Below are 17300 nucleotides of genomic sequence, written 5' to 3'. Positions count from 1 at the left end.
TTTCAGATTAAGATGCAAAAGTATAGAAAACATATCAATATCAGTTACCCTAATGTGTAACCATACTATAATATTTTTAGGTTTACTTATGTATTTATTTCATATGTATGGGTACTTTGTTTGCACTTGTATCTGCACACGAAAAGATGTCACCAGACATTTGTGAGCTACCATGTGGGTGCTGGGATAAATTTAGGGCCTTCAGAAGAACAGTGAGTATTCTTAACCACTGAGCCATCTCTCCAGCTCCTTAATTTTCTTTCCTTTTTCTTTTTCTTTCTTTTAAAGCAGTCACATCTACTTTCATTCCTACCCTTACCATTATTATGGTGATTTTTTTGCTTTGTTTTAGTTTGGTTTGGTTTTTGAGACAGGGAGAATTTCTCTGTGTAGTCCCAGCTGTCCTGGAACTCACTCTGTAGACCAGGCTGGCCTCGAACTCAGAAATCTGCCTGCCTCTGCCTCCCAAGTGTTAGGATTAAAGGCATGCACCTCCACCACCACCAGCCTTAATTTTCTTTATTTAAAAAATTAATTTATGAGCTGGGCAGTGGTGGTGCACTCCTTTAATCCCAGCACTTGGAAGGCAGAGGCAGGCGGATTTCTGAGTTCAAGGCCAGCCTGGTCTACAGAGTGAGTTCCAGGACAGCCGGGACTATGAAGAGAAACCCTGTCTCGAAAAACGGAAAAAAAAAAATTAATTTATGGTGTGGTGGTGCATGCCTTTAATCTTAGTACTTGGGAGGCATGGACCCAAAGATTTATTAATTTATTATTATATTTAAGTACACTGTAGCTGTCTTCAGACATCCCAGAATAGGGCGTCAGATCTCATTACAGATGGTTGTGAGCCATCACGCAGTTACTGGGATTTGAATTCAGGATCTCTGAAGAGTAGTGAGTGCTCTAAACTACTGAGTCATCTCTCTAGTACCCCCCCACACACACACTATCTTAACACACTGCTACCACAACAATAACAACAAAACAAAAGTGACACTCAATGATTGAGGTGGTGGCAGGGTTCATATACTACAGCACATAGGTGAAAGTCAGAGAATAACGTGTGGGCCTGGGAATCAAACTTAGGTTGTCAGACTTGGTGGCAAGTGCCTTTATCCTGAGCCATCCTGCCAGCCTGTCACTCTTATATGTCTTTATGTCTCCTGTGTTGTCTGGCCTGGTCTTGGTTTCATGTGGTCCTCTAGCCACTGTTTCTTACTATCTGGAATACAGGTATATACTTTTGTGATTTAATGTTGAACATAGATATTTCACAAAAAATACTTAAGATTATGGAATCATCATTTAGCAAACTGGAGGAGCAGGAAAAGTATATGTACAAACCAAGAGTAAGTGACTGGGTACAAAGAAACTGCCTATGTGAAAATCAAGAAGGTGGTTACTATAACCCCCACACACACACACACACCGCCTGTCTGTAATAAAACCCTTAGGTATCATATACTTTCAAGATTTTCTAGAGAGTATACATTTCCCTAGCCTTCTCATCCTGAACACTAAGGAAACACAAGTAGTTAAACAGATGAGTAAAACTAAAAAGAATTCCTAAGGTATACAAAATTCCCCAAACAATGAAGCTACTTTTATTTTCCTGTAAGATCTGTAACATGAAAATCACCTGCTGGGATGGCGGCTTCACATGAGCATGCTATGGGTGACAGTTTAGGAATCTGTCTCATTTCAGTATGTGCAACAAGAACCGTGCAACCCAGTGCATAGTGCTATGAGCAGTGCTTCTTGCCAAACCTACAGCATATCCAGAAGCTGCTATAAGTGGTTCTCAAGCCTAGGGCAGATACACTTTGTGGGTCAAACAAGCCTTTCAAGGGGGTTGCCTAAGACCATTCTGCATACCAGATACTTACTAGTAACAGCAGCATGATTACAGTTATAAAGTAGCAATGGAATAATTTTATGATGGGGGTCACCACAACATGAGGAACTGTATTAAAGGGTCACAGCATTGAGAAGGTTGAAAATCACTGCTCTACGTAGTACAAAAAAAATTGCATGCTTGAGACTAAGTTTCACTTGTGGAGGCCTAGAACTCCCTATTTAGCTACATCAGGCTGGCCTTGAACATTCACCTTCTTCAGACTTCTAAGTTTTGGACTTAAGTGGGCACTACCCCTACCCCCTCCTTTTTACTCCCTACCCCGACCAACTGCAGCACTAGGGTGAGCTCCCTCACCTCTTAGTGGGGCAGGGCTAGAGCCCTGTCCCCACTCCTTGCCTAGGCAAAGTAAGAGTTGACCCCAGTGGCAAAGGCCCAGGAGAGCTGGCAAGCTGACCAACTCCACTACCTCCCAAACACACATCTAGGGCTTTGATGTTGGCCCACCTCAACATTTATGCCATCTATGAACTGTTAAAGCTTGTGAAGACGCTGGTCCTGCAGAACCAAAGCTGTAGGATCTCTATAGCACAGGATATCCAACAGGAGTAACACTGGGAATCCAGAAGCCAGGACTCTAACCTGGCTCATTGCAATGAAAATTTACAACTAAAGCTGTTTGGGCAAAAGGGTATATATACTGTGTAACATACTATGGCACACGAAAGCTTCCACAACAAGATGTTTTCTGGTTTATTTTCTTTTGGTAGAGAGGCTTGGCTACAGGGGTGGAGGGCAGATGTGGAGAGACATGGAGATAAACAGGATTAGGGTACATGATGTGAAATTAACAAAGAATCAATTAAAAGGTTAAACAAAAATGGGTACCACTAGGCTCGGCTAAAAATTATTTTCTTTAAGATCATAAAAACTCAAGCCAGGGAGTTGGAGAGATATCTCAGCAGTTAAGAACACTTGTCGCTGTTGCAGAAGATATAGTTAGCTTCCCAGCATCCATGTGGTGGCTCACAGCCGTGTGTAACTCTAGTTCCAGATAATCTGATAATCTCTCCTGGACTTTTTGTGCACCAGGCAAGCATTTGGTGCAGAGACATACATACAGGCAAAACACTGGGGGGAGGGAGGGTTAGGCAGACAGACATCAAGCCAAAATAAAACTAACAGATAATTTTTGTTCTGTCTCTCTACATAGCCCTGGCTATCCTGGAACTTGCTATGAAGACCAGGCTTGGCAACTGACAATGGGAAATGGAGCACTGAGCATTGGTTTGGTTTGTTCTGTTTCACTATTGTTTGTTGTGTAAACCCATGTACTGGTTTGCCTTATACCGTGCTGTTGATCCTCACTAGTGGTAAAGCTGAAGATCTGCTCCTAAGGTTCCTGCAGCTGCTTGCCACTTCTGCAGCCTCACCACAGGCCAGTTGGCGAGCCCTGCAGATAGAACTAAAAGGGGCTGGTTCGTGCCTGGTGTCTGCCTGCCAAGAGGACTGGTCTGAGCTGGGATTGAATCTTAATTTACTTAAGTTTAGGCTTGCCTCAATCTCACTGTATAAACAAAGATGATCCTGAACTTCCTGATACTGGCTTCATCTTCACCTCCCAAGTGTTGGAATTGCAAATCTAGGCTGTCATGACCAATCTATGCACTGCTGGAGATGAGGGCTTTGTATATGCTGGGCAAGCACTCTACCAACTAAGTCTCATCCCCAAGTCTCAAAATCACCTTCTGAAAAGTAAAAATAACAAGAGCTGGAGAGATAGGTCCCCAGCACCTCCATGTCACACAAATGTCTCCAACTCCAGTCCTAGAAGATCCAATGCTCTCTTCCTGCCTCTGTGCACTGCACACATGTGGTGCATAGACTTAGATGGAGCCCAAACATACATACATATTTATAAAGAATAAAGCTGGTAAGGTTATCCTATTCAACTTGAGGGGATACCTGACCCCTGCCTGCATAATAAAATATACACTTCAACAATGAGTAAGGACAACTCCTGCATCTCATATATAACCATTAATACTGGCTATCCTGGAACTCACAACAATCTCCCAAGCTCTGACTGGACAACACTATACCATGTCCACAAACGTGTTTTAATATCAACTCTAAAAAGCTAAATCCACAGCCTCCTTTGTTGTGTGTAGTATTCATAAATGTTGTAATGGTGTGTGTGCATATGGGTACATGTGATAAGAGGGGTGCTTTTTCTAATAGCTCTCCACATTTTACACTAAAGGTATCACTTGAACAGAGCCTACCAATTCAGCTAGTCTAGCTAGCCAACCTATGCTGCCTCCAAAGAACTGAGATTAGAGGCAGGTTTGCCCTAATAGGTCCCGAGGATTGACTGAACTCTAGTCCTCGTTTGCATGGCAAATGCTTTATCCACTGAACAATCTTGTCAGCCCCTTTAAGAGTTGTTTTTTGGTTGGTTGTTTGGTTGGTTTTGCTTTTTAAGAACATAAGACAAGGTGTTCATCTTTTTGACACTGAGGTCCCTTACACTGGGGGAGGGAAGGTCAGAGATGACACACAACATGACAACTAAATGGACACCTTTCATTCTTTCAAATACAAACAATGTAAAAGAAAGCTATACATCTGAATAAAATATTCTGTAAAGCTAAACCCAGCAAATGTTGTAATGCCATGCAGCACCCGGATTATTTGCAGCACACTAGGAGACACAGAAAGGTACCTACTTTGGAAAAGTTTGGCAGCTTCTTCAACTTAAACAAACTCATAGCATATGGCCCACAATTTGCCCAAAGAAAGGAAAAAGTACACAAATACTCCCATGCACAGAAACTTTGTTTATAACCAACTTAAATTAAAAGCAACACTCAATCGATAAACACTTAATCTTATTTTTCTCCACTGAACGCAATTCAATTCTTCACCTTCTAAAAGGAACCACTTATTAACAATAAATAGTCTACATCAACACAAGACATTATGCCAAACTAAAAAAAGCTGTACAGTCATTTTATACCATGAGCTGACTCACACACGGTGGGGGAAATTGTGTGAAGGTGTGTCTCTGCACACTCAATTGTTTATTCTGTACAAGCAGGGAGCCACGACTCTGGTATTGTCATTTCTATGACCCATTACCTGGTTTCTCTTTTCTCTTCCTCACCTGCCATCTAGAATGTATCAGGGATTATCTCACTACTAATTTGGCTATAATAAAGAGCTGACAGACAATAGCTGGGCAAGAAGTAGAGGAGGCAAGGAGAGAAAGAGAGGCAGACACTGGCAAAGAAATCCGAGGGAGATTTGCCAGCAGACATGGAGTGAACGGACTGACCAGAATAGAGCAGAGATAGCAGTGGAACATAGACTAGTCATGTTAAGCTAGAGAGTTGGCTGGGAGGCAGCCCTCTATAGAAAGCCTAAATTTTAAATATTAAAAAGCTTCTATGTCACTATTTATATTGCTGGCAGAACATATATTTTAACATACAGTGGTAAAATGAAATCAGTGGTAGCCAGATTTTAAGTGCCTGTATGGAAGTGACAAACTGTAAAAAAGCTTTCTTTGGGGCTGGATAAACAGCTCAGCGGTTAAGGGAATTGGCTGCTCTTCCAAAGGTCCTGAGTTCAATTCCCAATAACCACATGGTGACATCTATAATGTACAGGTGCACGTGCAGATAGAATACTCACATATATAAAACAATTAAAAAAAAAAAAGACCTTTCTTGGAGGATCTACATTCCTGAGCACACTATGTGCTGCATCATTTATCAAACACAATTGGCTTCAGCATCAGGTATATAAGCAGTAATCAGGCAGTAGAGTCAGGGGCATCAAAAACTTAAGGTCAGTCTGGGCCATATGGAAAGACTGTCTGAAAATACCTGGAAACAAAATATCAACTGTGGGCTGGAAAGCTGTCAGAGGACCTGGATTCAATTTCCAGGACCCACGAGGTGGCTTACAACCATCTTTTTTTGTGGGTTGGGGGTGGGATGGTGGGAGGATGTTGTCCTCTTCTGGTCTCCATGGACACTGCATGTACACAGATTCAGGCAAAACAGCCATATATCTCTTTTTGTTGGGCATGGTGGTGCATGCTGTTAATCCTGGTACTTGGGAAGAGGACAACAGGCTGATCTCTGAGTTTGAGGCCAATCTAGTCTGCAAAGTGGGTTCCAAGATAACCAGGGTAGTCACACAGAGAGAAACTTTGTCTTGGAGGGTGGTGGGTGAAGGTCCACTCTGATGACCCAGCCTGTGCAAGATCATTCCCTTACATGGTACTTTGTGAATTCATCTGACATTCCTCTTCCTGGCTGGTACTTTCTGGATTCTCTTAAATACTATGTTAGTCTTCTTTTTACATTCTCTACATATGTGTATCCCCATTTTCATTTTATACTTGCCCAACCTTATTTATGTGTGGTGGTCAGCTGCTGGGAGTGTCTAGAAGGAGCCACTATGGTTGCTTCCTTCAATAACAAAGCTCATTGCTAGAGAGCCACAGGCTAACAGAGCACTGCCATCCTTACAGGTCTACCAAGCTCTTTCCTACTTGGGAGTAGGTTCTATTACACCCAAGGACTTACAGGATTATGTGGGCCACCCTCAGAGCCCAAAAACCACCCACACAACCTTGTAAAAAAAACTTTTTCAGTATTTTTTTCCTATCTCTTTAGTTACAGAAATCGAATCCAAGGCGAGTACTCTATCAATGAGCTACACCCTCAAGTTTTAAAACAACACTTTTAGTGCAATAAACAAATTCCTGAACAAACCCCCACATACACCTCCTGAAGCAGAAGGCTAGACTTGAACTCCTGGACAATTATAGGTGTGACCTGAAAACTTTTGAACTAACTAAAGCTTTATTCTCTCAGACACAAAGATCTCTAAATAAAATAAATCTAACTAGACTGAAGAGTCTCACTAAGTTCCACTGTGGTCTTCAGAAAGTTCAGCTTAGGTGAGTTGGTACAGAATACAACAGAAGTGGGGGAGGGGCGAGGACTGGATGGCTTGGATGTATACACATTTGATTTGTTGAAATCTCCTCAGTTACAGAAACCAACCTCCAAGCATATGGTTCAAGCCTTTAACCCAGGACTCAGGAGGTTGAGGAAAAGGATTGTAGTGAGTCAGAGGCCAGCCAGGTGTGCTCTCTGGGTTGGGAGGGTAATAATAAAGTCCTGGATGCTAACTGAAGTTCTTTGCGTGGCTATAGTCTAAGTTGCAGTTAAGCTTGGGATGAAAAACCTTTCTAATGCAGAGATACAATCCAGTCAGGTGTGAAGGCAGGCAATAAACAATGGTAATGTAGGACGGTGTATATTTCACCAGTGGAAAGCAGGTATTTTCACATCCTGTTATATATATTACAGGTACCTCAAAGTAAACATGCATACTCATCAACAGCTGAAGACAGTAATGCTAAGAAATGAGAACTGTTGCTAGAGTTTGAAATGTAAGAAATTTGGACACACATCACTTTATCAGAACAGAGGTAGAGCATAGTTGTTGAAGAGTCCTTGATTTAATTCTCAGTACCACAAAAACTCTGGGCATGGTTATGTACACAAGTAACCCCAGCACTCAAATTCAAATCATCCTACCGGGCTAGCTGGAGTCCAGCCTGGGCTTTACAGGACTCCACAAAATGAACCAAAAACAATGGCTCCATTCAGCCTGACTAGATGTCTAGCTTATGGTTTGTTTTTTAAACAACCTGAAAGATAAGAATGGCTTTTATGTTCTTGAAAATAGCATTTTAAAGTCTATTACTTTAAATATATTTTATATTTAATGATTTGTGATGTTAGATATCAGTTTATGATAGTAAAGAAAAGACTGAAGTTTCGGACAAGGCAACTTTATTCTTGATCAAGAGGATGTGCTCCAGAAGAGGGAACATACCTAGACAAGGAAGTGCAGTTGGGCTTTAATCCAAGTGCTGATTTCTCTATTGGGGGTTTCTAGCATCTCATTCTGTAGCTCAGGCTGACCTTAATTAAGCTCTCAGGAAACCTCTCATCTCGGTCTACACAGTGCTTGGATACATGAGAGCCATGATTGTCCAGCTATATTCTTACTCCTGTGCACATACTACAGTAACTGTCTACTTGCAATGATATAAATAATAATGTAATTACTACAGACACCCTGCCTTCATCCTAGTATAAAACTGTATGCTCCAAGAGAGCCAGTGGGGCCTTCTGCTCAGTCTCCACTGATAAGTCTATAGGGTATTGTGTTCAGAGCTAATGAAAATTACCTGTTTCCAATGATGGTTCCAAGATTTAAAAGAAAACAAAAAACAATATCCAATGTTCTTAGTAAGGTACAGCCCATTAACAAAACCTTAAGTAGGAAATTCTTTTAACTGAATGAACTTCCAGAAACAAAAGTAGTAAGATAAATTAGGCACCTAGTGAATTTAGTAAAAAGTCAGACAAAATGTCTACCTAACAGACTGAATTATGTGATAAATCATATTTAGAGAAAAGGTAGAGATAAAAAAGTATTGCTATAATAAACATAGCAGTAAATATAAAAATATAAAGCCATATACAAGTGATTACAAGGGAGCTTTAAAATGAATAAATACCCCTGGGAGTGGTAGAGCATGATTTTAATCCCATCACTTAGGAAGCAAAGGCAGATGGACTGGATGGCAAGTTTGAGGTCAGCTTTTGCCAGAGTGAGAGATCGGTGATGATGGTGCTGGTGCTGGTAGTAGTGATAATGTTTATTTTAATCTCTTTGACAAAACTATCACACAATTTAACAATGCATTAAGCCTAAAGCTTAAACAGTGCTACACACATAATTTGCTCAAAATGGGTATCATACTGCCAGGTAGTGGTGGCACATGCCTTAATCCTAGCATTCAAGAAGCAGAGACAGAGGCAGGCGGATCTCAACCTGCCTCAAACAAAACAAAACAAAAGGGGGTGGGGGTGGGGAATGAAACAAACATAAAGCTTCCCTCTTTTATCTATGAGGTACTATGGAGATACATACCACCAAGTATTTTTAGGGCTACCAGTATAATTCAAGGAGAGAACATGCTTAGCATAACCAGGGCACAAGAGCTGATCCCTACCACATTTCCTGAAAGAAATTTGCTAACAATGCCTCAGACAGAGCAAACCAGACTTCTACACATGAGCTAGTTGGTACACTGAATGCATTCCACAAATTAACTCTCCACCCTTACCAGTGACTACAAAATTTCACTCAAAAGTCAATGCAGCATGTTTGTAGACATCACCAAAATATATCTGCCATGTGGGCTGACATGAAACGTCACAAAACGGCAGAGGCAGGCGGATTTCTGAGTTCGAGGCCAGCCTGGTCTACAGAGTGAGTTCCAGGACAGCCAGGGCTATACAGAGAAACCCTATCTCGAAAAAAAAAAAAAAAAAAAAAAAAAAAAAAAAAAGCCACAAAAACTATTTTCAGGATGACAATGCTACGTGGTGTTGAATGTCTGTAATTCCAGCACTATTTGTTTGTTTGTTTGCTTGGGTTTTTTTTTGTTTTGTTTTGTTTTGTTGTTTTTTCCGAGACAGGGTTTCTCTGTGTAGCCCAGGCTGGCTTCTGCCTCCCAAGTGCTGGGATTATGGCATGCGCCACCACTGCCCGGCGTTTGCTTAGTTTTTCAGGGCAGTGTTTCTCACAAAGATCCCCTGTCTTCTCCTGAATGCCTAGCAATTTCTAGCAAGAGTCTTCCCTGAACTAGAGAGGTGGAGGCTTTGGCTGCCTAACAAGGTCAAGGTCAGGCCAGTAACTCTCAGACTGACACCCTGAATAACAACACTTCACCTCTTGAAGGTTTCCTTACACATTAACTCCAGGCCTAATTTACCAGTCTAGCACACTGGATTAACTAGAACAAAATGATGTGACATATCATTTTTTAAAAATAAAAAAATAATGTATTTCCAAATTATGTATTTATATGGGTGTCTGTGTAGATTTGTGTACATGTCTACAGAGGGCATCAGAGTCCTGGGAGCTAGAGTTACAAACTGCACATTCATGTAAGCTTATGCTCTTAAGCCCTGAGCCACTTCTCCAGTCATCTTTAACTACTTGAAAAAATATAAACGGAATGCCTACATTGTTTCAAAAGGCCAACAGGCAGAGCAGCAGGTAACTGACTTTTGATTGAGTTTGTCCTTGTTTCAACTTGGATCAAATCGAAGGAAAGCTGGATGATCCATGTTTACAGACCAGCTACCTGGGAAGCTTAAGCTGAAAGATCTCACAAGGTCAGGAGTTCTATGCCAACGTTAGCAACATAGACTCAGACTCAAAGCAAAGTGAAGAAAAGAGCTCTTACTGGGGAGCTCTATACTTGTCACACAGATAACATCTACTCCCAAACTATATACAAGAGCATAAAAGAACCAGACTCCAAGTTAATTCTGTTACTGTACTAGTTATGGGAACAAGTCACAGGAATGTAGTGAAACCCGATTTGAATGTTAGGCAATATTTTTATTATGTACTAGCAATGCTGGTTTTTTTGCTTGTACAGGAGAATAGAGCCACTACAACAGCAGGTTAACAGCAGGTTAACGGGTTCCCAGTGCAAGAAATAAGACCAGGATTACTCACGTGATGTCTCTTCGTTGATAGCAGCCTTGAAGCAGGCAGGCAATCAGATCACTGATAAACTCCACATCATCTCTGTGAAGAGCTGCCTCTAACTCCTGAGAAGGAGAGAGAAGTAGATCAGATATTTAAGTGCACTGTCTGTCCCTCCTCAGCATCTTCAGACTGCAAACAGAATGATGAGTGAAAACAAAGAACTGTCATAAACATCACTGACCTTCTCATCTAGATTGTCAGAAGGACAGAGTTTAGCATTCTAGATTATTTCCTTCTCTGCTTACTAGCCCCCATTTCCCTTTATCCACATTCATCACACCAATTAATATTTATTTTTATGAACTGATGCTAATTATATAATCAAAGAAACAACAAGTATGCCACAGTGTGTGCCCCACACACATGTGCACATGTGACCAGGCAGGAGATGTTGAGATGTCTTTTTCAGTTGCTTCTCCACCTTCCTTTATGAGACAAGGTCTCTCATTGAAACTGGAGATTACCAGACTGAGCCTGGCTCTCTAAATGCCCAGCTCAAGGGTTGCAAGCCAGTATCTTCACAACTGAATTTTTCCATGTGTCCTGGAGACTCGCACAGCAAAGCACTTTACAGTCACCTCCTTAGCCCCTTGCTTCATATTCTAATGATAATGAGGATTATAGAAGCAACATACTACTGATAATAAATTAGTCTCTGCTTACTGGACAGTACTATTAGATAACCCACTGGTAAGCAGCTTTAAGGAATACTATGTTTTAAATGAAATAGCACTGGGAGAATGCAGTATGGTTCTACCTACATGACCAATGAAAGCAGATTGCTAGATAAATTCTTACATCATCTGGGAAAATGAGGTAATGACTGTTAATAGTTTTATCCTAGGTGAAGAGCATTTGCTTGCCCTGAAAGTTCAGGTGGAACCTGCAGAAGACGGTTGGTCTCCAAACAGAATTTAGAAATTAAGAGATGGGCCAATGGGTCAAAAGTAGCAGTGAGAAACATCAGTAATATTTTTTTCTCTTCTCAACCCTCCAATACAAGAATGTTCTTTGAAATGATGTATTAAACTATTGGGTACCTTATTTCAAAAGCATGACATATGATGTTGGATATCAACAATTACATAGATATGTGTGGGTGTGTGGGTGTGTGCTACATAAAGTGAGCAGACTTTCTAGTATAGAGAAATAATGAACTTTTTATGCAATCTAATGAATTGTTTATTATTTTAAGGTCTTAAATTGGAAAATCTTTATTTTCAAAATGTGATGGGCTGTTTGAGACTCTAAAACAAACAAAAACCACAACAAACCACCACCAACAACAACAACAGGCTCGAGGTTTAAACCTGGTCCCAGGCCAAGACTCCAAAATACATGGCCTAACAGTAGCTAAGTCCTGGAAGCAAAAAAAGTTCCAGGCTATTCACTTGAGAGGAAGTCATAACCCAGGGATGCTTAAGCTAGAAGGTAAATTACAGGTCATACACATCAACTCTCTCAACATAGCTACGCCTGCAACCTCAAAGCTTGAGCAGAATAAAGCATTCAAGGTCAATCTGGGTTCCAATAGGAAACCCAGTCTCAAAGAATGACTTTTCCAAATCAGTGTATCAGTGGTTTGGGGGGTGGGAGAGGACCCAGTTACCCAGGAAAGTATTCTTGGGGAGACAAAACTCTCTCTCCCTTACTAACACTCTATATTTTAAAAAAACTCAATGGGGTCAGCAAGATAGTTCAGAGGGTAAAAGCACTTGCTGCTCAAGCCTGGGGAGCTGAATTCTGTCTTCGAAGACCAAGTGAAGGTGTCCTCTCCTCTTCACATGCACACCCACACATAATCATAATAAAAATGGGGGCACTCCTATTCAGCACCCTGACATCAAAACCAAGCACCAGTGTGTTGCCAGCAAAGCCACAAGGAGCCATCAGACTCCTCAGCACACCACACCACAACCTGGAGCAAGATCAAAACGTCTGCAAGGAGGAGACAAACCAGCAGCTCAGTGGATGTTGGTCTCCCAGCAAACCTCATTTCACCATAAGAAGCACATAGCAAAAGGGAACATTTCTAGAGGCTGTGTGTCCCACTAAGCGCTCCTGCCTCTGACCCACGTGAATGTTGAGTGTCTGGCACCCTGGTTGACCTGGCTGAGAACAACTAAAGCTATGACAACTAAGCCTCTGTAGCTCTTAAGGAGCAACTGCGGTGGGGCCAGGATCCCCTCCAGTCCTTCCTCCAACTGTGAATTCAGGACATGGCTGTTTGCTGTGTAGGAGACAACCTGTGCTGCCTCCACTCAACCAATGCTGTTTCCTTTTTCCTGAGGTGTATTGTATAAGCAATGAACTACATTCAAAAAAGATACCTGACTATCTATCTTTCTTTCTATCATCTATCATCTATCTATCTATCTATCTGCCTCTCTGTAACAAGTAAGTCATGTTCAAGACACTTGTCTTTACAACTTTTACAAGTCTTCCCAGATGATTTCCACTTTGTGGTCCTACCACCAAAATGCCATAGCTACATTAACATACTGTAACACACATTTCTATGGGATTTACTATGCCCCCTTGTCCACCACATTCAAGCCCTGCTCTTTTGTGCTGGGGATGGAACCCAAGACCTTCATTATAGCCCAGTACTCGCCACTGAGCTATATATACCCACAGCTCCACTTGTGCACTTCTACAAGGCCTTTTTCCAGAGAATGCTACGTCATTAATGACAGCTCATTAGAATGTTACTAAAGCTAAGTTCAGTGATCTACATCTTCAATCCCAGCACCTGGGAGGCAGAAATAGGCAAGCCAGAGCTACACACTGAAAACCTGTCTCCCCAAACCCTTAAAAATTTTTAAATAGTTGCTTTACCTCTCTCCTGTAGGTAATAGAGTCCCAGCAATTTGTACCAATAAATGAACCAAAGACACTACAGTGAAATGTGCCTTTCTCTCATTCTGTAGTGGAATGAACAATAAGAATGTTACAGAAGAAAACAGCAACAATAAAAGATAGAAGCCATTTTAATTCTGCTGAACAAAAGAACCAGCTTGGTTAACCTTTTCCACGTTAGTTTAATGGTATAGAATCTCAGAAACAGAAAAGAAGAAGTTCTGGAGATGTGCTTCACCAGTGCGAATGCACTTAACACTACTCAAATGACTAGCAACAAGGTACTACTGAACTGCTCTTAAAAATGGTTAGTGGGGGAAATCATTTTAATAGTTCAATTTTCAAATTTGTTGCCACAATTTAAAGTATTTTTTCTATTAGGAAAATATTGCTAAGTATGGACTCTGACACATCCTATAAATAAATACTACAGGTTATCCTTACAATGACAGTCTGAGCAAACACTAAAGAGATAAAACGATCTTTAAAATTCACAAGTTTCAGAACAGAAATTGAGATTCTCTTTAACTCTCAGTCTACCATGTTCATGCCCTAATAAAGCTGCCGATAAAAACTACTGGGAAATCCAGGTTATTCAAAGCTTTATTTAAGGTTTCAACCTAGAGTTTAAGTCTTAAGACTAAGGCAGCAAGGGAGCCTCCTAAAAATCTCCACCCCAATTTTTTTTTTCCTTTTCTCACTTTCTCTCCTACTCTTTTGTATCTCCCTTTCATTGTGTGCAATGAACTGTGAGCACCGAAATGTGACCTTTGCCAAGATGCTCAGGGGCAGAAGAGGAAGGGAAAGGAACAGCAGAAAAGGCAGCAGACCGGCAGAGAGAAGGGAACCTTGTTCCCATCCGCTCTGCAGCTTCAGAGAGTAGGTGAAGAGAGTAACAGGATTTGTCCCTCTTGCAGCTGTCGTCACAGCTCATTAGTGAAAAGCCTGATCAATGTCTCCCACTTTCCCTGCCCTGGAGAAGAAATCTTTCCACCATGCAGTGGCTACTGGGGAAGAACTCAGGCTGAGCAAGGGACAGCCCACAGCACTGGGCAATGGGAAATAACACAAAGAGGTGCTTTTAGCACTCTTGCAGAAAAGTATTCTTAACTGCTGATTTCTAAAGTCCTGCCTGCTTAGCAAACAAAACCAAGTGACTATATAGACACGCTAAAGATAGGGTATTCCTAAATCCCTTCTCTTAATAAAAAAAACACTGATATTTTCTCTTCCCTGCTGGTATGTTCTTGTTCCTTGTACAAATTTTCTTTAATCTTACTCAGTAGAAAAAATTTTTTCAACTTCCAAATAAGGAGGAAGATCATAGATTTGCATAATTACCAATCAATCACAATAATGCTTTGAGTTCATTAGAGACAGAAAAGTAGCAAACAAAAACACTTAAAAGAATAATAGATTCTGTTTGTTGCATTAACTTTTTTAGAGCTCAAATCCTTCTGATGTGCATAGGATCAAGGATGATGTAGGATCTGGGTCAGATCTGCTCCTGTGTGGGAACAGATCCACTTCTGCACAAAGGGGATGCTCAGCAGGCCCCGTGAAGGGCTCTCCCAGCTGCTGTCCAAGAGAGAATGCCTGGAGTGTAAACTCAGAATGCTGGAAGAAAAAAACACTGGTCTCCAGAAGGCACCCCTGACTTTGACAGCTGATGCTTTCTCACTTGGTATAAATTAATTTAATCCCAAAGGCATGTGCCATGCCAATTTAGACTGTAAAGTATAAATCAGATAGAGTGCCTATAACACTCAAGGACCTGAACCAGCTATAAACACGTCTAGCGGGCTCCACAGCTTATCCCCTACACTTGCAAAGGCTGAAGATGTTTTGCTGCTTTGCTGTAATAATTTTTTCAACTTCCCATGAAACAGAAGAGATCTAAAATAACTTCTTCCCTCAAGATTGAATGCAACTCTAAAACACCAATTTCACTAGAAAACATTAATTACAGCAACAAACAAAAGTAAACCTAGAGTGCAACTTTCTATAAATACTTGATACTTCAGAGTTGCAAGGGGAAGGGAAGGGAGGAGGTGAGGAGGGAGGAGCAGGAGATTCGTGCAGCTCCATGAACTTCCAGACTACTCAAAGGCCAGAAAGCTTTCCACATGTCTGGGAGGCTAGTGCACTGGGCAAGCAGGGCCAAGCAAAAAAGAAATCTGGAAAAACAGGTTCCTGGCTAGCCATATCCAACTTCTGCTACCAGGCACTAGGATGGGCTGTTTGGAGTTGACGACTGAAGTTAGTTTTCCATGCATGTAGGGTAGCTGGATCCTACCACCCATGGGCAGGACCAGAAAACCAGAGGTTAAAAATGGCACAGCTTCCTGAACAGTCTTACTTTTTGCCTGTTAGTTTTTTTTTTTGTTTTGTTTTGTTTTGTTTTTTTTAGTTTTTTGAGACAGGGTTTCTCTGTGTAGCCCTGGCTGTCCTGGAACTCACTCTGTAGACCAGGCTGGCCTCGAACTCAGAAATCCACCTGCCTCTGCCTCCCAAGTGCTGGGATTAAAGGCGTGCACCACCACGCCCGGCTGTTTTCATGTTGGTCCTTGCAGCAGGGAAAGGTATTCTGAATTAGATATTTGCATAAAATTAGTTAAAGCAGGAGACTGTCAGAGAACTACTCCTGGAACCTAGTTCAAATGACAGTCCAAGCATCAGAAACTATTGGCCCCCCTATCCTCAACCAGGACTCACCACCCCTCTTTTTTGGCAAGGGAAGTAGGAGTTAAGGCCCCGGGGAATTAAGATAGAGTAGCTTGGAGATGGAATAAGCCATAAAACTGGCTTGAGGTCAAAGAAATGGCTCAGAAGTTAACAGCATAAACTGCTCTTGCAGAAGACAGGAGTGGGCTCCAGCACCAATGCTGAGAAGCTTACAGGCAGCTCCAAGGAATCCAATGCTCCCCTCTGCCTTCAGTGGGCACCTGTCCTCTTGTGTACATACCACAATACAGATAAGCACACATACACATTATTAAAAACACAGTTTTTCTCTTTAAAAGACATTGGTTTTTGAAGGAAAGAGTAATATACCCCCGAAAGATTAAGGTAGACATAATCAGCAGGACCTGTCGTTAGGGAGGGAGACCCCATTTCTGGGAAGGAGGGGTAGGATGATATGCTGAAAGCAAGAAAATGGACATGAGATAAAGGGAGACACCTCAGAAGTAGAGCATACAGCTTTTTACAATTAAGTGTAGGTAAAAAAAAAAAATTAAGTTTTAAGTAAGTTATAATTTGATCAACAATACATAAAAGCTAGAAAGGTGGTTCTGTGGGTTTCTGCTACAAACTCCTGACTCCTGCAGCCACGTAGAAAAGCTGGGTACCATTTGGCCATAAAATTTGTAATCCCAGTACGTTTTATTTTTTTGGGTTGGGGGGGTCATAAAGATTGTTGGTGTTTAATGACACAGACTCAGGAAGATCTGCCTTAGAGGAAGAGAGTTACGACCTCTTCTGGCTTTCTGTGTGCAAACTCATATATACACAAACACCCAAAGCTAAAGAGAAAGAGAGACAGAGAGAGCTGCCTACTACCACCTATGTAGTAAGGATTCCATCCAGAATAGGAGACAGGCAATAAATATTTTCAATTCCAAGTGATGGATACCCACAAACAGAGGGACAGTCAGAACGCTAGTGTGGAGATGAACACCATTTTTGTGAGGTGAGGGCTCACAAAAACCCTGAGCAACAAGTGGACATCAAAAAGACAAAAGAGAAAATAATAGGCAAAAACATCTAAGAATAAAATGTTAAAAGTTTTTTTTTTACATTAGTAACAGACTATGTTTAAACCATTGACCAAAAGAGACACCTCCTCTTTTTAAGTTGGGTTATCTTAGAATATTAAAGTTAATTAACCCCTATAGTATGAGTTCACTTTGAAAAAGAT

The 17300-nt window shown here is 41.3% G+C and overlaps 1 protein-coding gene across 3 annotated transcripts in view; it reads right to left on the bottom strand.

Moving 5' to 3' along the window:
• LOC116099513 (cat eye syndrome critical region protein 2 homolog) overlaps window positions 1–17300 on the bottom strand; it is a 107198-nt gene that overhangs the window by 41294 nt on the left and 48604 nt on the right. For all 3 annotated transcript variants that reach the window (XM_031383227.1, XM_031383229.1, XM_031383228.1), the window contains exon 2: window positions 10490–10584. In XM_031383227.1, the coding sequence (XP_031239087.1) occupies window positions 10490–10584 (95 nt within the window). The remainder of the gene's footprint in view (window positions 1–10489; window positions 10585–17300) is intronic.

This window comes from Mastomys coucha, unplaced genomic scaffold (genome assembly GCF_008632895.1).
Source record: "Mastomys coucha isolate ucsf_1 unplaced genomic scaffold, UCSF_Mcou_1 pScaffold20, whole genome shotgun sequence".
In the NCBI taxonomy this organism is placed as follows: domain Eukaryota; kingdom Metazoa; phylum Chordata; class Mammalia; order Rodentia; family Muridae; genus Mastomys; species Mastomys coucha.
This window is presented reverse-complemented; position numbering and strand designations above follow the sequence as displayed.